Genomic DNA, 20,740 nt, shown 5'->3' with positions numbered 1-20,740 from the left:
ACGGAGCTCGAGGGAATGGGGAAGACTCCACCTTTATCCAAGAGCTCTCCCCACGGAGTGAGGCTGGAGTAGAATCCCGACCTGACGCACGCTTGGGGAAGCCACGACTTTCCTCCGCGCAGAACAAGAGCATCACTCGCGGTGCTGCCAAGCATCGGCCCAGCTGCGATCCTGTGATCCTGCTACCCACCGCCCGCCGTGGCACCCAAAGCGCCGGGCGCTGCGTGTTCCCGAGCTACACATCACCTTCCTACCCCTTCCCTTCCCTCCATGCCATTACGCTCCTCCCGGGGAACGCCTCCCGCTTCCTACTCGAGGAACGGAGTTGAGGTGAGGGAAGCGCTGACAACAAAGATAGCTTCCCACGCCCTAAAAAATTTCCTTCCCACTCAAGTATTTGCACGTACATCAGCTACTAATTTTAGGACCAAGCTCTTTGCCGTACGTGAGAGCACCTCGTGCAAGCCGAGTGGGTTTCTGGGGAGACTCAGCCCTGACAGCCCCAGCACCGATGGGCACCCACAAACGTCACAGCGGGACTCGAGAGACAACTTGCCGACACTGCTTTGGTATCCCACGTTAGCCACTGATGGATTTACAGAAGTCTGGGACATCGTGAGATTTATTGCTTCAGTTTTATGTACTAAGGAGCAATAAATTCTTCCGAGAAGTTAACTCTGTACCATTCCAGCTCTTCCGTTTCTGACCAGCCTCAAGGAAAAAGGTGTAGAGAGGAAATAAATCCCTACCACATCCACCATCGTTTCCTCCAGCGCATTCCCACCATAAGAAGAATCAACTCAAGGAGTGATGATCAAGCACAAAATGAACACTTCATGCATTTTATTGAGTCTATTGAAATTTGCATTATGACATCTTACATAGGGAACACTCCTCCTAAATGTTAGCTATCAAATCTGGTCAGACTGTTGTCCAATGACCTCAGAGTACCATTTTGTATTAAACAAGTCCAGCATAAACAGATGTAAAGCACTGTACAAAAAAAATAAAAAAAATAAAAAAAAAAAGGAAACCTGTTACATTCTCAGGTGAATTCAGGGCTTCCCAACCAACAGCCTTACTAGCAGATAATGAAATTCAGGAAGGAGTCTCAGGTATTTTAGCTTAAGGGAACAAAACCAGATAAAACAACCAAAACAAATTCAATGGTATGTTTCCCTAAGAAAAATAAAAATAAAAATAGATGCCTCAAATCAAGAGGTTGGGAAGCCCTGGTATAACAGATGCACACTTTTTTTCTTTTTTAACACAACTTGTATGTACTTGGGTAAGTCACCACTGATTCTGTCTCTTCACTCTCCTTCTTCCCTCCCTAGTCAAGGACAAACAAACAAAAAGCCTAGTGTACGTAAGGGCTGGAAATATTTCTGAATTTGTTATAAATTCCCTGAAGGTGGCTCCAAGCCAAGCCTCATCCAAAGCACCTCCTGCTGGAGAAGGCAGCGGAGCAGGCAGATGCCTGTGCACCTCCTCAGCTCCACGCTCCCGTACAGACCCTTCCTCCAGCACCGCGGATGACTGATGAGAAATCCCAGACACCAGCGACATGAATGTACACGCTCCCGCAAAGGATCCCAACCAAGAGGTAAGGCTGTGGCTAAGCCGGCAGGACGCACTCTGTGCGGCAGCGCGACGGGGAAGCTGGCGCCGGCAGACTCGGCACCCCCCTCGCCGCGCTGCTCCAAGCCCAGAGCGCGGTGGTCGCCCCCAGCTGCATTCCTCTTCGCGTTATTATGAGACCACCGGGAACCTCCTCTTTGTGTAGGCGACTATTTCAAGATAAACATGGACTGCAGATATACCAGGGAAACAGTCCCTTGGACTCCCCGCATTTGCATAATCCAGACAAGTGAGGGGAAACTGGAATGACAGTCATTATGGTCCATTGTGCCAACTTCGGTGGGAAATCCATTCGTTGGCAAGTTGACACAATGGACAATTATGGCTCCTTCAAAGCCGGTAAGGTATCACGGCGGTGCAGCTGCCAGGCCTGCACATCAATATTTCTTGCTAAACTTTTGAGTCATTTCTATGCCTGCAGTACCTACACTAATCAAATAATTTCTAAAACAGGTCAATTAACTGCCTACAAGTCCTCTGCAAAAAACCCCAACTTGTTCAACGAAATCAAAAAGTGCACATGAAAGGGAAATCTAACAAACAAATGACTCTTCACAGTCTTTTTAATGGATAAAGCCCCAATTTAAAAAAAAAAAAAAAAAAAAAAAGCATCCACCACTCTGTATCGCTTCACAATCTGAGTCAAACTATCAAACACACTCTTACATAAAAAATGCTGTGCATTCTAGGTTTTGGCCTTGTGACTGCTGTAATTGCTCTGTGCAGAGGCCCTGCGGGTACAGGTCTGTCCTGGCAGAAAGGAACGAAGCTCACACACCGGGCAGATACTCACAGCAGGAGCTTGGTAGTTCGCAGCTTGCAAAAGCCACCACCACAGCGACTGAGGCAGGCAATTACAAGGGACCTCATTCAAAAAATAAAGCAAAGCAACAGCCTTCAATGCAAAAGAAACCGCGCTGCTCCCGGGCTGGGGACAGCCCCGCCGGCGCTGCAGGAAGGCCGAGAGGCTCCCACACGGTGGCACTGCGAACCAGGCAGCTGATGCAACACCGCTGGCTGCCTCCTCAGACTCCCAATTTCTGTACAACCATGCCTTTGAAAATGGCAAAACTAGCCGGTTTAACCCTTCATACAGCTACAAGCACCAGTGAAGTGGCTGTATCCCTCTTGTAATACCAGGAAAGCATAAACTGAGGGAAGTAGTAAGTATAAACACTCAATACCAAAGTGATTCATAAACCATAAATTAGGCTATCTGTGAACCTTGTTAAATTACTCTTTCATATTTTGTTAGCAACTGAAGTGTTAATATCAGCTTTTCCTAACTCCCATCTAACTTTAAAAGAATAGAAATTGAATTACCACAGAGGCTGACAGATGACTCAGCTACATCAAGAGGTCTTTGCCGTATCAGCGATTTAATTTCCACCAACAAACCCCAGCGCCTTCAGCACGCTCGGCATCGGAAAAGGCATATAAAGCACTGAGAACGTTCAAGGTCTCCTGAACTGAGATGAAATTATTTGTTCTTGGTACCATTTGGGAAACCTCCAACATTTTATTAGTTGCTATTGTTACAGAAAGATAAATGTTAAGGCATGCCACTATTAAGCTATAACAAAACTGTAAAGTTGATTCTACCAACGTGAACAGTTACTGGAAACTCAGAACATTAAAAAGAAAGCTATGTTGAATGACACATATCACAGCCGTGCTTCACATTCATTAGCACTAGTGGGCTCCTTTCTTTCTGGTCACCAGCTTTAGTCCTCCAAGATGTACATCAGACTTTCAAAATCTAACATGGTATTCACGTAGAGAGGGGTTTCTTCCTTCTAATTCTATGCTCCAGTAAGTCAGTAAAGCTACTGGAAACCGAAACTGATACCATGTATTTGCTACGTGAACGCTACTGGAAGAAATGCAGAAGTGTCATTTTATTGAGGAAATTTTGGCAGAGCCCAGCACCTGAAATTAAGAGCTAACTTCCAGTTTTACAGTGGTGCATGTCAGAGGGAAAAATTCAAAACCATGAGCTTATTTATTCTTCTGTTCAAAAAGAATACAGGTATTCCCTCTGCCACAATGGCGTGTCCCACCAGGAGGAAAGCAAGCTCCATAGCCAGTCAGGGTTTCCCACTGAACCAAACACAAAACGCACACGCAGAAAAAATCCAGAATTTTGGGACATCGTGGAATCCTTAACTAGCTGATGAGATGTTAGAATGGCTTAGAGCAGAGACTATAGTTTATGCGACCACCACTATAAAACACCAAAAATGTGGTTTAATTAGGAAAAAAAGATAGGCCAGCTTTGGTTTTGTCATCTGAGGAACAAGCAACATTTCCCATATAGCCAGCAAGAGCAGTCCATATCCCTTCCTAACTACTGCCCTGGAGTTGAAGTAAATACTGCTTTCCCTGTTGCACATGTAAACTAGAGGATAAAAAAAAAAAAATATCATTAGAGAATAAAACAAAAGAATAGGTCACTGAGGGTGAAGGATGTTTTCCCCTGACACTGATGAGAGTTTAGGTACTTTTTCCAATTCTCAATTTCAGTATGCCACATATATAATATTAAAAGTATATTAATTTTAATCTGTCCAATCATCTATCCAATGAGACTATTGAGTTCATTGGGGTTTTTTTAATGGTATTCTTAGAATTGGCTACACATTTAAGTGCACTCCCATAATCAATTATGATTTTCAAACAACCTAACACACTAATAATCTGTTTTCCAGTTAATACTTATCTTTCTGTGGCACTTGTGTCACAGGCTACCAACACCACATATATCAGCATGTTCACTCAACAGATCCAGAGGTTACTAACAGTTGAAGCTGGTGGGGAAGAAAAAAAACACACACACCCCGTCAATACTTGTCTGCTGAAGAGTTACACAGCGTTGCCTCAAAAATGGAAAGTGAAAGCTGACAGAAAAACGGGGCGTAAACCTCACTGAACAAACTGGTACATACCCATTTGTGCAACCATACCAAGAAATAACCAGCCATTAGAACAGTTTCTAATTTTTATCGTCTTTTCCTGGTGGCATTACTGAGCCAAAACACTGCAATTGTAACATTTAATTTCCATTTTTTTAATGCAATTAAGATGTCTAATTCAACTGGTTTTATATTACAGTAGCTGTTCACATAAATAGTACAGATATGCACTGCTCTTGACAGGTACACAGTTACAAAAGCAGCTCTCTTGTATTAGTTTGCTCTCTGTGTGGTGGGTTTTGTATGAAAAGCATTCTTGATTTCTAAGCATGATACAATTTTAATTCTTAATGCGTTAGTACAACAGTGCATTGGAAAAGTACTGAGCTTCTACAAAAAAGCTTTACAATTTTAAAACAGATTTTTTCTTTTTATTTAAACAAGCATAGGCAATTCTTATATTTCCACAACAAGATAAATATCCCAATTAAGCTAACAGTTCACCCTACAGCGTGCCATAGTGATGGGGAAAGGGCTAACATTAGTGTTATTTACACAGACATGTCCAATATTAACCCAGTATGAAATTAAAAGTATGTTGAAGTGTGCAATTAAATTCAGTTTTCAGATAGTTGGATTTCTTGCAAAAATTCCTCTGCGACTCATGTACGTTTAGCTGGGATGACTTCTTGAAGAATTTCTCATAAGCACAATCTTGAGGACAAAACGTTTATTGGACTGGGATGGCAGGGGCTGGCTGGGTGGGGGAAAGAACTTGATACTCTTCACAAAGAACAAAATATTTTTAAGTGGGTAGATGTCTTTGGACACGTGAAATATAACACCCAAAACTGACTAGATCTTGAAAACTCTAATTAAAGAAATTTTCCAATTTTAAAACTTGAATTGAGAGAAAATGCTTTCATGAGGGAAGATTCACTCCAAGTCATTACTATACACTGAGATACCACTCAAAAAGTGGCCATAAAGGAAATGACTTCTTTGCCCATCACTATCACACTAGCTGCTTGGCCATAAATTTAGATCTCATTTAGACAACACTCTCTCTGTTACCAGAAGCTAAGACTGCTCTGCGACAAATGGGACAAGTGGAATTTTCTGATAACCAGCGATCAATGCAGTGGACATGATACTCGTGTGAACAAGGCAATTTACGGAGCTTGTTGCCTTCCGTGTACTCTGTAATACACACACTACAGGTTTTCAGAGCATCGCTCTCACCAAAATTCCTCATCGCTAGGTTGTCAATTTGTTCTTTGGTGAGTCCTCTCGGTTGGTCATCATCATCTTCGTTTAGTAGGAAAAATTGTGCTAGGCTAAGGAATGGTAGAGAACCACTTTCTTCAAAAGTGACCGATCCCCTTGTATTCCGACCTTCCCGTCTGGCACCAGACGTCGAACCACCTTCATTACCACCTTCATACACCTCCCCTGAGCCAACATCTGTATTTTCATTACTTGAAGTAGCACCACCTCCGTTCTGTGGCTCAGAAGCATCCACGTTCTGATTTGGAGTTGGGCCACTAGGATCTGCATCACTATCACTATACATAAAGTAACTCAGCTCTCCGAAGCCTGTCATTATCTGCCTTAGCATGGTCTGAATAGCAACTGATGTAGTCTCACTCAAGCCTGTGTTTAAGATCCTACGGATAGGAATCCTAATGGTACTGACATAAGTTCTCACTCCAGCCCGTTCTGAACGTGAAAACGTGCGCCTAAACCCTCCCCGTTCACTTTCGTAAGTGACTGTGTTGTTAGGTGTCTGGGACCTGGACCGCGTTCTGTTGGCTATGCTGTCTCTCTGCCGATACTCTCCTGGACGAACTCTTCTCACCTGAAGATCAAGTACTATAGTAGGAGGCCTCTGCCCAGGAGTTGCAGACTCACTGGTGCCGTTAGTTTCTGAAGAACCTGCTGCTTGAGGAACAGGTCTTGCTTCAGGGGTTGAAAACAGAACTGCATTTTCACTTGGCATCTCAGTCCCCACTGTATGCTGCCTTAACGTCACATGCTGCCTAGTTCTAGAGCTTCCCTCAGCTTCATTCACTGAGGAGTGGTCAAGTGTTTGAGATGATGTATTGTGATGAGACCTGCGAGGAGGCTCACTCACTGGATTAATAGGTGACCTACTTCTATCAGTCCTAGCCCGTGTTCTCCGCTGTTCTGGACTCCTACTTCTTGCTCTCCTCTGCCCTCTAGGAGGGGAAGCTTCCTCAGTTGTTAGCTCCTCTGAAGTGCTCCTTTCTGATCCAGGCTGTCTTACAGATGGTGATTCAGACCTTGGAATTTCAGAGTCACTTTGGCTGTTTTCCAAATCCTCCCCACTGGAAGGCTCTACAGATGGCTCATTCTCAGTTTCTGGATTTGTGTTCCCATTATTACGGTTGACATTTATTTCCAAACTGAATCTGAAGTCACCACTATTTGGGTTAGTCCGGCTCACTGCTCTCCAAGACTGGTTTCCTCGTTGCCCACTTCGTGTTGTATTTCCAGTCTGTCGGACTGAATTAAGCCAGTCTATTATAGAATCTCCATTTGAAACATCTTCTGCGGACTCTGCACCTGCGAAAAAGACAGGGAACTACCAAAATTAGAGTACTGAGCTAATTTTGGAGCCATCTTTTCCAAGAACATAATTGCTTGGTTTAACAAGTGACAATTTAGAAGCACATAATCCTACCGAGTGTTATTGTGGTTTCACACATAGCATCACAATTCTTATCTACCAGAGCTCTTTTCAGGGAGCAGGAGTGGACATTTTTTCTAATAGGTACAGATAGGCTGCAGCCATCACATCGCAAAACAAGTCAAAATAACACACATTGTTTATCGTAAGTAAACGGAAAGCCACGTTTCCTGTGTCATAACATCAATATTCTGTGTTTTCCCTTCTAAACAATTAAGTGATCTATCGACCCCTAAATAGAGAACTAAGTTTGTCTTGACCCTTCACTTAAGAACTGCTTTATAGCAAATCTATCTCACTAAAGAATGAACCCCAGTGGTAAGCTACAAGCTTCCTCCATCAATCTCTTCAGAAGGGTGATAACGAAAGCAATACACCATCTTTGGAAGGGAAGAATGGTGAACAAAAAGAGGGATTGCCAAAAAGCATCCCAGAAGGGAGCAGACAGAAAGGCAATCTTAAAAAAAAAACCACAACCCAAACAAAAAACCAAACAAAATCCCCACAAACCTAAATGCAACTTTATCTCGATGCAAGTAGCAGATGTATTATGAGTGAAATCTGTCCCAGACTGACCTCTGCAGCAGATATCAGATATAACGTTCACTTAGTTTTGAAACAAAGCTGACCTTGCACCTGCCTAGGTTTAACTTGTTCCACTCCTGCACTCAAGTTAAGGTCCGTATGGGGTGCTAAAGTTAAGAGTTTTCACAAATACTGTATATACCTCTATTCTCATCACTGTTTTGCTGTGGTGGACCTTCTTTAACTTGGTGTAGCCTTCTCAGCAACTCTTCTTCAGTAATTTCACCTTAGAAAATAAGCAAAATTTTCCAAAAATATTTCCAAATCATATGTATGGCAAGCATTATCAAAAGCTTCTAAAGAAGGCACAAGCCACCGCTTGTCTTTTTTTCTAAATAAATCCTGCCATAATGAGACTGCCAAACAGGTTGCTAAGGAGAAGTTCAGACACTTCAGCACCATTGTCCCAAGTAAGCTTTGCTGAAGCTAAAAGATCCAAGTTTCAACCTATTCAAGACAGATGTGCTTTCTGGTTCTGTAACCTCCACAACTTAGCGGCAATTTTCATCATCCGATACCAACTGAATGGCTGTCCAGAGTAAAATATTTAAGGTAACACCTGCACATCACGAGAAAAAAGGCTTAAATTAGTTGAAGTAGTGTTTTAAATTAGAACCGGTTTGAATTAGGTATCATCTTATGAAGAGTCAATTTAAAGCAGGAAGCCAATTGAAAACTGACATAAAAATGCCCACACAGAACCTCACACCAGACTACTTATCCTTGTTACAAACACACCTCACCAGCACAAAATTTTCATACGATGCTTACAAGAGATTACTTTTCGATCAAAAATGTCTAAGGGTCCGTAACTGGAACTGGGTCAGCTCCAGGTGTTCCCACCGAGTTGTGCAAACACTAGACTTTTGTATTTGATGAACGCACATCATCCTAACTACCTCTCCACCAGTCAGGGGACTGCTCAGATTTGGGTACGTACAAATTAGTAAGAATGCATCATGGAACACAACTGCAGCACACAAGCTAAATGGGTGAAACAGTTTCAGGAGAACAAAAAATGACAAATTGCCTACAAGCAATTCTAATAAGATGTACATACACAAGCATTACCTACCTGGTGTTCCTAGCAAATTGTTATCTCTCATAAGCCTGTAGTCCTCTTCACTCAGGTTGTTTACAAACTGATAGAAAGCTTCTTCTCGATCTAACCGATCTAGCTGACTCTGACGTTGTGCTTCTGATTGATCAATATTTCCTTTATCACTAGAATCTGAACTTTCCATCTTGATGAGTGGAAGAGTACCTAAAAAGAAGAAAACAAACCTTCATACAATATAGTGAAATACGGCACGAAATTTAGACATGTTTAACCTGTACTATGCTCTCCATTGTTATCCTTAAATTTTGCGGGGTGGAGGTGGGGATGAGTAGTTTGTTAATGAAGCTTCACTTAAGATGAGGTGCAGAACCACAGGGATCAAAAACAAAGTACTTCTCAAAGCATGAACCTCTTCAAGAAGTACAAACAAAACCTATGCCCATCATTATCAAATACTCAATAAAGAGGCAAGTGTTAACACATGGAATATCATCAGCTGTAAGCCTTAGTCCATCTTTACACAGTCGAGACTCTGCTTTTTACCATAAAATATTCCTAATACTGCAACTATGCCACAAAGCATGCCTTACAGTGCCATACAACAGTACAGTACATGGCATAAGCCACCCTTGACCATGTTCTCCAACACTAAAAGAACATGGGATTATACGTTCATCGCTTCTGCCTGCTAGAAGAAACGTCCTCTTCACCATTCAAATGAATTTTAACAGAATGAAGGGGTTATGAAGAATTCAAATATGGAAGACATAAGATGCTATGGAACACTATGTGTGCAACAAACCAAAAAAGCCCATTTGTTTCCTCGTGCACTGGGCTTGCATGGTGAGGTTTTGGTAGCAGGGGGGCAGGCTACAGGAGTGACTTCTGTGAGAAGCTGCCAGAAGCTTCCCCCATGTCCGACAGAGCCCACGCCAGCTGGTTCTGAGATAGAGCCACCACTGGCAGAGGCTGAGCCCATCAGTGACAGTGGGAGCACCTCTGGGGGAACACATTTAAGAAGGGGGAAAAAAAAGTGCGCAAAAAACCCTGCAGCCGAAGAGAGCGAGGCCATGCGAGAGCATCAGTGCTGCAGGCACCTGGGTTGGGGCAGGGGGAGGCGGGGTGGGGGTCCAGGCACAGGAGCAGAGATCCCCCAGTGGGCTGTGCCCCCCAGCCCACAGAGGAGCAGATACCTTCCTGCATATCCACCAGCCTGGGGAAGGCCCCACAAGAGAGCCGGGGGATGCCCACAGGGGGCTGTGACTCGTGGGCAGCCCGCACTGGACCAGCTCCTGGCAGGCGAGAGGAGCCCAGGCTGTCCTCGTCTGGCTCACAAGCTTTTCATTATATTTTCTCTCCCCTGCCCAGTGGGGAAGGGGAGTGACAGAGTGGCTTTGGTTGGCACCTGGTGTCCAGCCAGTGTCAAACCACACCTCAAAAAAGGAAAAGGATTTGTAAAATCAACTTTAGTTTCACGTCAAGAGAAGAATTTGCTTCCAAGTTTTAACTTTTACTGAATTACTGATGTTGATGACTAAAATTTCCAAGACAAAATTCCACGGTGTATATGTATACCAAGGATAACTACTGCTATAAGGAGCAGTCTTCTACATTGCATATTTTTTTAATGTGATCTTCTCCTTCTATTGTTTTTTACTCGGATGAGATCCTCAACAATGTCTCTTTCTCAAAAAAAAAAATTAACCTATGAATGTCATATCTATATTTGATATTGTAACAAAATATATGCAAATGCAGGAGACATTCTGGCACTATTTGTGCCATGCAAATATATCAAATGAAGTTAAAATAATAACTAGTTTCCTTAATCACCATGCCTCCCTATTCACAACATCAAGAATTTTCCTGTACAACTGGTAGAATCTAGTTACTCAGAGAGGTGATTAGCAAGCTAATCCTCTGCATGCTAAAAAGCTCTGCAATAACATTCCCCATCAGAAAACATTCCTTTCATTTAAACCATACTTCATGTGACATGAAAATACTGGAAGAATAAAGCTTTTCTGCTTCTCACTGGAAAATTTCCAACACTTAGACATCTGTCTAGTGCAAAAAGCATCTTTTTTTGGTTTGTCAGCACAGCTGTCAAGTCAAGACTGCCCACAGTTTACATTAGTGCTTCTCCACAGAAGAGCAGCACTGCATGATCTCCAAGGGTAGTTTATTTCAGCTGCTATTGTGAAAATTAAAGTGCACTGACAACCTCAGTGTGTAACAGTAGAAAAATTCCACAGGATAGGACTTCTCATTATTGCAGAGTTGCAAATTAGAAAATAGCTATTCCAACCCTCTTTGTCTTGAATTCTGATGCAGTAGAACTTGTTTTTAAGTTAGTCATATTAAGGCACAAATGACTTGTTGCCACTCAGTAATAGAGCATGCGAGGCTACTGGTATTATTTGGGTCTGTGAATTTCTGCCATTTTACAGTTACTACCATTTCAAATGGAAGCCTATCAGCTTTCTCTGCATTGCTAAATCTCTGGTGCAATCTAAAGACTCCATGGCCTGTCTGAAGCCCTGCACACGACGTGCTGTCAAACACACCAATAAATTAAACCATTCACAGTAAAAGTTGTGCAATAGCTGCAGCAGGTATGTTCAATTCTGGGCTCAGGCATGAAATCTGTATGCCCTTCAAATCTCAGACATATTTCTAATGAGAACATAGCTTACTTGAAATTCAAACAACTTTTTACAAGCTTTCTGTAGCAGAATTATGACTCCAAGTTACTTCACCTAAATATATATTCATTCTCGAGAAGATACTAGAAATACAAGGACAGCTGCTTTTAAAAGAAACATCTGAATAAAGCCTCAAGTAGAATGAGAGACTTGCATCTAAAATAAAACCTTGAAGGATACATTAGTTCTCTGGGGATAAACACCAAAATCCCAAGCAGCACCTCTTTTTTTAGGACAATGAAACAAAGTTGACAATAAGATTAAGTCTGGAGATGACACCGGGTTAGGCAGGAGTGCTGACCTGCTGGGGGCGGGGGGCTGCCCGGGCACTGGGCTGAGGCGCGATGGCCGAGGCCGGTGGTGTGAGGCTCAGCACCGCTCCGTGCCCGGGGGGACACCAGCCCCAGGCAGCTGGGGGCAGGGGGCTGGGAACTGCCCGGTGGGAAAGGGTCTGGGGGGGCGGCTGGATGTGACCCGCAGGGTGCCCAGGTGGCCAAGGCCAACAGCACCCTGGCTGGTAGCCGAAACAGCGTGGCCAGCAGGAGCAGGGCAGTGACCGTCCCTCGGCGCTGGTGCGGCCGCCCCTCGAGCCCTGGGGGCAGGTTTGGGCCCCACAGGGCAGGGGGGGCACTGGGGGGCTGGAGCGTGTCCAGCACCGGGCAGGGGCCGGGGTGGGGGCACAAGGCTGATGGGGGTGGCGGGGGGAGCCGGGGGGTTCAGCCTGGAGAAAAGGAGGCTCAGGGGGAACCTTCTCGCTCTCCACAACTACCTGAAAGGGGGGTGCAGCGAGGTGGGGGCCGGTCTCTTCTCCCAAGGAACAAGTGACAGGACAAGAGGAAACAGCCTCAGGTTGTGCCAGGGGAGGTTTAGGTTGGGTGTTGGGAAAAAATTCTCCACTGACAGGGACACTACAGCCCAGGATGTAGTGGAGTCACCACCACTGGAGGGATTTAAAATACGTGTAGATATGGCACTTAGGGACATGGTTTAGTGGTGGACTTGGCAGTGCTGGGTTAATGGTTGGACTCGATCTTAAAGGTCTTTTCAAATCTAAATGATTCTATGGTAAGAAAATAAGGAAATGTAGTAAAATGCTAAGAGACAGGAACAGCATAAAGTTTTGTGAAATGTTTTCCCCCAAACAACTGCCACCTTGGTATTTATTGACTTTAAAACACATACACTGTCTCCATAAAGATGGCAATATTAACAGTTTGTAAGCATCAGACTAATTCTGCAACAGCTTTTTTAAAAGAAAATCGCACTATACGCACAAAACATGACATTTGTTTACTGCTTATGCTTTGAAATTTTCCTTTTAACTGCAAATTCTAGAGCTTGCTGGCACCTTAGCTATAGAATGTCTATTTGATTATAAGACCTTTGCTCATTCCATTCCAGAACATGAAGAGGCACCATTCTTGGTCAGGGAATAAACAAGAGCCAAAACAAGTGAAGTGGGGGGAAAAACCCAGATAATCTCCTCTTTACCCACAGACTGATGTACACTTCAACAGGTGATCCTTTAGGAAATACTCAGAATAAGTCAGTCAGTCTCGCTGTTTCCAGGTTTGCTCCTCTCTTCTTGTCCATCATCTCCTATCTTCCCTCTTAAACCATAAAATCAGCTATTGGTCAAGACTGAAAAGATGCTATTGCTAAGAAAAAAGCCTCAGAGGTGGGATCTTGAATTAAGACTTTAATTTACATTAGGAATATTTCTACTAGTGACAAACTCACTGTATTTCCCCTTTGCAAGTTACTGTAACAGATCACGCCAGCTCACTGTACCCCAATTTTAAGCTGTTTAGCTTTGATATCCTAGGAAACCTATGAATCTATATGGGATGTTTACACTGATGGAAAAACAGATGGCACAAACACATAAATGCACATCGATGCTTTCCCCCCTACCTTACTGTTGACAGCAAATGGGACAATACTCTTCAAACTAGAGCTCTGATATTATAACCAGTGAATGGATAATAGGATTTCTACCCCAAGGCTTCTGCTACTTTCTGTCTCTTCACTGTCCACTCAGCTATACGTCCACATTGTCCACTTTAAGCTTTGCCTCCCACCCTGCTGCACAGCACTACATTACCAGACTGAACTTACTAGAATATTTAGACTACTACTGCCTCAGCATGACTCCATAGATCCCATCTGGCTGTACAACAGGATTTCCACAGTGGCACTTACTATGTCATCTTGCTCCTATTTCAGCATGGTAGAGAACACGGCAGAAAACTTGAAAATCTGTCCGTCATTCAGGATTCTGCTCTCAGCTCATGCACTACAGAAAACTGCCTGGCTTAAGAAGCTGACTACAGTAACACAGGGAAATCTGATGAGAGAAAACTAACAGGTATATATTAACACAAGATAACCAACATCTGATTATCTAATAAGCAGCTATGCTTCAACTCTTTCTTTCTTCCAGTGGTTTAGTTCAACTCAAAGGCTTTGTTCTTATCCAAGTTAAAAGATTCAGAATTTCCTTCTTTAGTCCTTCCTCGTCAGCACTGAGTTGACAAAGGGTGGGGAAGGTCATACCTATGAGCAGGAAGTTCAGATCTGTTGGTTGTTGCTAACTTCACCGAGATATTCAGCAATGCAAACCTCTTTATGGGAAAATGGGGGGAGGGGGAGATCACCTAAAGGTTGCACAAAACAAGAGAATCACAGCTAGAATAAATTATTTTCTCTTTTACAAAAAAAAATATTCTTTAGCAGCTGAATATCCAGACATATTAACTACAGTGAATTCTTAATTGGTGTTCCCATCCTTCCAGGAGTCAGCAAAGTATCTTCCCTGCAGTTATGCTTCAACAATCTCAGAGGTTTCAGAACACAACTGACTAGTTGTCTCTCCACTGCCACTGGAGACTGCAGGAGTAAAACCAGTAAGCCCACAAAAGGTATTGTTTGTTACATTCCTTTATTCAAAAGGAAGTAATGTCATGCTCTTTTGGTACTATATATTCCTTCAATAATGCAAAGTTAAAGTACAAGAAATATTTTACGTTTTCCCTTAAGCCACATCATGTGTAAACTAAATGCAATCAGTCATGAATTTATTACTACTTAAAAACAATCTAGTGGGCCAACAAGGAGTGATAAAACACTTGCCTTGTCCATTTACCTTCAACAGTAACATTGTGTATCTCCACACTGCTTAGCACTTACGGACTACAGAATTCTTCCCAGAGTACTAAGAGACATAAGGCACAGTGATAGATCACTAGCTCTTCCTCCTTCAAAAACGTGTAGTATCTCCTGACATTAGTTATCTGTACCAAATACCAAGACACTACCTTAACCTGCATTTCTGATTTTTTAAATAAAAAATAATACATAAAACATTAGAACTCTCATTAAACTAACCAGGTAAAACTTAGAAGACCTGACAAACTCAGAGATCGCTCATTTGCAGAGTTAAATGAAAAAGCAGTACCTTAAAGTTGTATTATTCATTAAATTTATGGGCAAGTCTGAAATTTTAACAGGACAAAGGCACTGAACTAAACTGCAGAAACAATGCAGATGCTCATGAGCTAGCTGTGCAAAAGAAGTTCTCTCTCAAATTCTCCCCATCTAGGTGTTACCAGTATTTTCAACATTACATGAGAATTCGTAGTACCCTATATGTTACCTCATGTCCCAGCAACATAGTTAGTACCTTTGTATGAGCAAGAAGAAAAAAAGATGATGGTAATATGAGTTTCATTGATGTGCTCAGCAGAAGGCTAATTTCTCATTTATGATTCATAACCTCATCTTAATTAGGTACTTCAACCAGTAGATCACCTTCCTTCCAGTCTGCAGAAATTATCAAACCCTTCAACTAAAAGAAGTGACTCAGTAGTGGAAGCCAGAAATACTTATTTTCTGGTTTGGTTGTTAGAGATTAACTATTTTTTTTCTCCCTTGCGTTCACCGAACATACCTCAAAGGCACTTTAGCTCTACAGCAGAAGTACAACACAGCTGCCTGTTCAAAGCGCTTTCCATGAACTCTGACTTCAGCAGCTCTAACATACCATCCCGCTTGGCAGGACCAGCCCCAGCCAGCAGTCTCTCCAATTCCATTTCTCAAATGACACACAAACAGCAGCAAGAACAGGCAGTTCTGTTACCCTGGGTTCTTTAAGCGCAAACAGAACAAACTTCCTGTGCAGTATTCATCTGACCCACCCCACCTCCCAAGTACTAGATTTTCCTAGAAGAATTAAAAGTTGAAAAATAGTTTCCATGCCAGTCACTGTCCAATTTCTCAATCCCCAAAACTAGCAGAAAGTAAGACATTAAAGAAACTACATTTTCATCTTAAATATTTCATCATTCAAGTCTGCAAGCTCAAAAGCAGAAGCAAAAACTGTCAGTGAATCCTACCATTAAAGGAAAAAGATACCATAAAACAGTGAAATGAAACAGTTACCTATTTGCATTATACATGGAGCTTCATTATGTCAAGTTTGGTTTCTCTTCTTTTTGTGCAGGTGCACAAGTTTCCTTTTGTGATCACATCGAAGTCTTTGATAGCATAGGTACAATTCACTCATCTACATCTTAGATGGTAACAAGTAACAAACTTTCCTAGTTTTCAAAGTGGCATCGTGAATTTTGGATATACTCTCTTTTTTTCCCCTGCTATTTTTGCTTTATACTGACACCACTCTGAAGAACAATAGATCTATGCTCTTACTAGATTTCTGCTAAACTTACCACAAATTTTAAACACTCAAGAACTCCCTGTGTCCTCTTTGCCTCAAAAAAATATCATGGAACATGTACCACTTCCAGAAAGCTGAAGGAAAATTTTGTCTTCTATGAAGTGTGATGCGTGAACAGCTATAAAATTTAAATGCCAGCTTAACAAGGACTGTTAAACATTGATTCAGCTATTTCACTACACCAGTATGTTTCAAAGCAAAGGCCCTAAAACAAGATGTCATTCTGAACATATATTTTAAACAACAGACAGCAGATAATACTTCTGCAGAACAGTTGCAGAAAATTCCACACGATAAAAAAAAAAAAAGGGGAAAACATTTCAACGGAACCAGCTGTTGGGATGAAGAAGAGAAAAACTCTTAGGTATATCAACAGCTCCTGAGAAGTCAGAAAAGTAAAGAAATCAGGGTACAGAATCTCAAGAGTCCTACAGCATCTAAGGCAGAGTAGCCATCTTACTGCATAAATTCCCAGCTCAAAGAGATCTAGTTAAAAAAGAAACTAATGACAATTTTGCAATGTCATCTTCTGTCTGAAAGGGTAGAGATTAGCAATTCCAGAACACTGAGAGCATGTGGAACTCATGTGGAAGACGAAGCTCTTAAAATAAAATGCCGTAAGAACTGCCAAAATGCAGAGCTTCACATTTTATCACCTGCACTTACTAAAACAACACTTCTCACATACAAATTGAAAATAAAATTAAGACAGTACTGCCTTTTACCCTCAAATTCAGAGGGTATCACAGAAGAGAAAGCTTAGCAGCATATACAAGGTGTAACAAGTTTCCAGCTCTGGAGTCTCATGAAGCGATGCTCTCTTCCTCCAGAAGTGAGCTTCCTGCTAGGTCAGCAAGCAGAATGCCCACTCTGAAGCTCAGAGGAAGAAGTAATGCTGCGCACAAGTAACCAGCATTGACACTGAAAGACAGCAGTATACACAGGACTGACATCCAAGGAAGCTGTACCCATAAAACTACACGATGACCATCATTTAGTGTTCCGATTTCTAAAGAAACAGAACTTATGGTTGGCTTAGTGCTTTCACCAACCAGAACTCACTGAATTTCAATTAAAATAGAAAAACCCATCTTTAAATTTACTACCAAATCTCACTCTCGCCACAAAACTGCCAATACAACTACTACTGAAAGTAAAAGGCTGATAAAACAATGACAATCGCTACAATCATAACCCACACAGGAATTCTGATACATGGACTTTTGTTGTTGTTGTCTAGTGCCTAACAAATGTAGAAGTGAAAAATAAAGCAAAATTTATCTGAAGTTAACTGTATATCTGTAAGACTAGAATTCCATTACTGATGACACACTAAAGCAGGCAAGCTCAAACATTTTAACAAGACTACATGCATATACATCTTGCATACTGAAATTAAGAGTGCTCTAAGCAAAATGTTTTTAAGTTACAAAATTAAGAGAGAACGTGCGGTTTCCTGCATATTCAGTTATTGTTAGATGATTTTACGAGACTGTGAGCTCCACAGACCTCCTCGAGTAAAAAGCTGAGCTTCAGCACCACACATCAGCAAAAAGTTGCTAGCGAGTACCTCGTTAATACAAACCTGAACAGTTTGAAGCAGATGCGGGCTTGTGCGTTCAAGACCTTAACTGTAGCCAGGAACATGTGCAAAATCAAGATGGAGTCTCTGTGATGCTTCTGGCTATCCCTACTCACCATACAAAGGTCCTAACTAAGTTAATAAAACTGCTACACTGTTTAGAAGTATTCTTTTTGAGATGTACAAGGCCATCATAAAAATATTTTGAAGACAGAGACATGCATGTTTGGGTTTATCCCTTCAAGATTAATTTTTGCAAGCTCAAGCGTTTCTAAGTTTTTATCAAGACTTAGATTATGTCACAAAACCTTGGATAAATATCCAATAATCTTGTTTGGATTTGAATGTTTTAATGCATGGAAACAGAGTTCTCTACAAAAAAATTCAGAACAGCTTAGTAAGGTGTAAAGCTATATTGAATTGGACTTAACTGTAATCATTAGAGTCAAGTATATGAAGTCATAACATTGTGTTATGGCTGTGGAAAAAAAAAAAAAAAAAGTACACCACCTCCTCTGCAACTAGAAGCATTCTACTAAGACCAAGGAACCTATTTTGATACATTCCTACAGGGAAGAGGAATAAAAGCACAAGTTAAGCAGGTATGTTAATATACAGGTGGTTTGAAAACATTGCCATTTAAGGTTCATGCTATCCATTCCTCTAGAAAGACCACTGCAAATAAATAAATTTTAAAAGACAGACATATAGTGCAGACCAAACACTTGTAACACTTTTCCAGTACATCTTGGCTTGTCTATGAATTCAGTAATACGGAAACCAAATTTGACACAGATGACAACCACTACATGCTTGAAAAATGCTGGCGTGGTTATTTCAGTGACTAACATTTATGTAGTCAGAATTGCTGATGAGGAGAACAGTGTAGAAGTTATGCTTTAGTGGTCTAACATAACAAGAAGCCCTTAATTTTACAATGTGTGGTGTGTTTTCCCTTGTCAGGAGCAGGCAAGACATAATTCCAAACTGTAATTCTTTTAATTTCAAAACAGTAAACCTGTAGAGAATACAGTCAGTTTAACTGCTAGTGACCACTACAACAAAACTAAGCATCTGACACTCAATTAAGATAATTAACTGCATAAGAAGCAGTCAACTATTTTTAAAAAAAGACTTGACAATTCACTGCAATTAAAATTCAGGGACAAATTGGTGTCAGAGCTTCTTTAGCATTTTGACAATGATTTTCAACTTGAAATTAACTAGTACTGCCAATATGGACAGTCAATAAAATTCAGATGTGTGCCAGTACTACTGGGTTTGAATTCTTGTTTGAATCCTCATTTACAAGCTTCTATCCTCCCAAGAAATGGTGAGATAAACAAAACTATTATTAAAAAAAATATGAATCTGTATTTTTTGCTGTGAGACCTTCTGTCAGACTCCTACTACACACTAAAAATCAAGACACATAACAAACCTTAATAGCTACATTACATATATATATTTACATACAGCTTAATATTGTTCCCCCCTTAATGCAGATCACTGAAGATAAAGTAACACATCTAGCTAGACTTCACAATGGTTTCAAATCACAGTAAAGAGAATCTTTAAATGCCTACAACAGTATCAAAAAGGGAAGGAGGAACTTCCACAGGAAAGTTAAAGTGACAGAGCAAAGACGACATGATTAACTGGAAAGAAACTAACAGAATAGGAATAACAAACATCACAGGTTTTAACAGGTCACAAGCTGGTCGAGACCCTTACAACAGATACAGTGAGATATGAAGAGTTCCTCTTGCCTGTCTCCCACAACACGGCTTCTTATCTCACGGGAAGAACAGATCGAAAACACCGTCCTGAAGAGCTGCGGTTCCTTAAGTAGACACTGAACAGTACTGCCAGGCCCACGGTAATATAACTCGCACACACCCTTCACCCCTCCAAAAAAGAACTAGTTTCGATTCCTCCTCCAGCCCCAACAGATACCTGGAAGGTGGGGGTCCAGCAGCCCTGCCCGGGGGGGTGGAGCATAAACCCTCCCCCAGCTCCAAACAGAGGAGCAGGTTCGACCCGCTTCAGCGGGAGGCCCTGCCACACGCCCCAGGAGAAAGAGAAAGAGACCCCAGTGACAGAGCCCGGTCCATCCGGAGGAGACGGGGGCCGAGGATCCTCGCAGCGCCCGGGTCACACCCGCGCTCAGACCGCCATCACCGCCCCCAGCTCCATCACGGCACCCCGCTCCGCCTCTGCCGCGGGGCGGTTTCGGCCTCCCGAGCCCGGCAGAGCCAGAAGCCGCCTGCCCTGCCCGGGACCCCGCAGCCCGCACGGCGGGGACCCAGAGCTGGGGCTGAGGGGCCTCGCGGCCCCCGGCTGCCCCCGGCTCCGGGCGGGGGCCGCAGGCGCCGCCGCCTCCCCTGGGCCTGGGCCTCTCCCTTCTCCGGGCCATTTTGAGAGTCCGCCTCCAGCCTCAATACTCACCGCCCGCCGCCGCCGCCCGCCGCCGCCTCCCCAGCTCTCGGTCCGCTGCTCTCCCCGCTCCTCAGCGGGCTCAGTTCTAGCTCGCCCCGCTCCGTCCGTCCCCAAACAGCCGCAGCGTCGCCCGCCCTCCTCTCTCAGGCGGCCATTTTCTGCTCCATTGTTACCAAGGAACGGGAGCCCGGAAGTGGCCACCGACAAACGGAAGTGAAGACGCACGCGCCTCTGCGCAGGCGCTGCCACCGCCTCCGGCGTGGGGGGGTGAGCGCGGCCCAACGAGAGGAGCGTGGAGGACCGCGCGGCTAGAGCGGCCCCAGTGCCGAGGGGGCGCCGCCATTTTGAAGAGGGGCAAAGGCCGGGGGTTG

General features: G+C 42.9%; 1 protein-coding gene across 4 annotated transcripts; it reads right to left on the bottom strand.

The window, feature by feature from the left end:
• Positions 1-826: 826 nt before the first annotated feature.
• RLIM (ring finger protein, LIM domain interacting) lies at positions 827-20,516 on the bottom strand. 4 transcript variants are annotated; one of them, XM_056360172.1, is made up of 4 exons: positions 20,379-20,516; positions 8,924-9,112; positions 7,991-8,074; positions 827-7,139 (listed from the first exon to the last, which is right to left on the bottom strand). In XM_056360172.1, the coding sequence occupies exons 2-4, from the start codon at positions 9,090-9,092 to the stop codon at positions 5,605-5,607; spliced, it is 1,788 nt and encodes a 595-aa protein (XP_056216147.1). In that variant the 5' UTR covers positions 9,093-9,112; positions 20,379-20,516; the 3' UTR covers positions 827-5,604. The 4 variants fall into 4 exon arrangements, with proteins under 4 accessions (XP_056216147.1, XP_056216148.1, XP_056216149.1 ...); XM_056360173.1 differs by lacking the exon at positions 20,379-20,516 and adding an exon at positions 19,665-19,847; XM_056360174.1 differs by lacking the exon at positions 20,379-20,516 and adding an exon at positions 19,700-19,847.
• Positions 20,517-20,740: the final 224 nt, after the last annotated feature.

The sequence above is a fragment of the Falco biarmicus genome, chromosome 14 (genome assembly GCF_023638135.1).
Source record: "Falco biarmicus isolate bFalBia1 chromosome 14, bFalBia1.pri, whole genome shotgun sequence".
NCBI classification, from domain to species: Eukaryota; Metazoa; Chordata; class Aves; order Falconiformes; family Falconidae; genus Falco; species Falco biarmicus.
Note: the sequence above shows the minus strand (reverse complement) of the source record. Positions and strands in the feature narration are given on the sequence as shown.

What these genes read in the sequence shown, in the direction of transcription:
- RLIM (XM_056360172.1), bottom strand. Translation starts at nt 9,092, where the DNA reads ATGGAAAGTTCAGATTCTAGTGATAAAGGAAATATTGATCAATCAGAA. An exon ending in CAATTTGCTAGGAACACCAG is followed by an intron (nt 8,075 to 8,923) that starts GTAGGTAATGCT and finishes TTATTTTCTAAG; the next exon opens with GTGAAATTACTGAAGAAGAG. An exon ending in AAACAGTGATGAGAATAGAG is followed by an intron (nt 7,140 to 7,990) that starts GTATATACAGTA and finishes TCTTTTTCGCAG; the next exon opens with GTGCAGAGTCCGCAGAAGAT.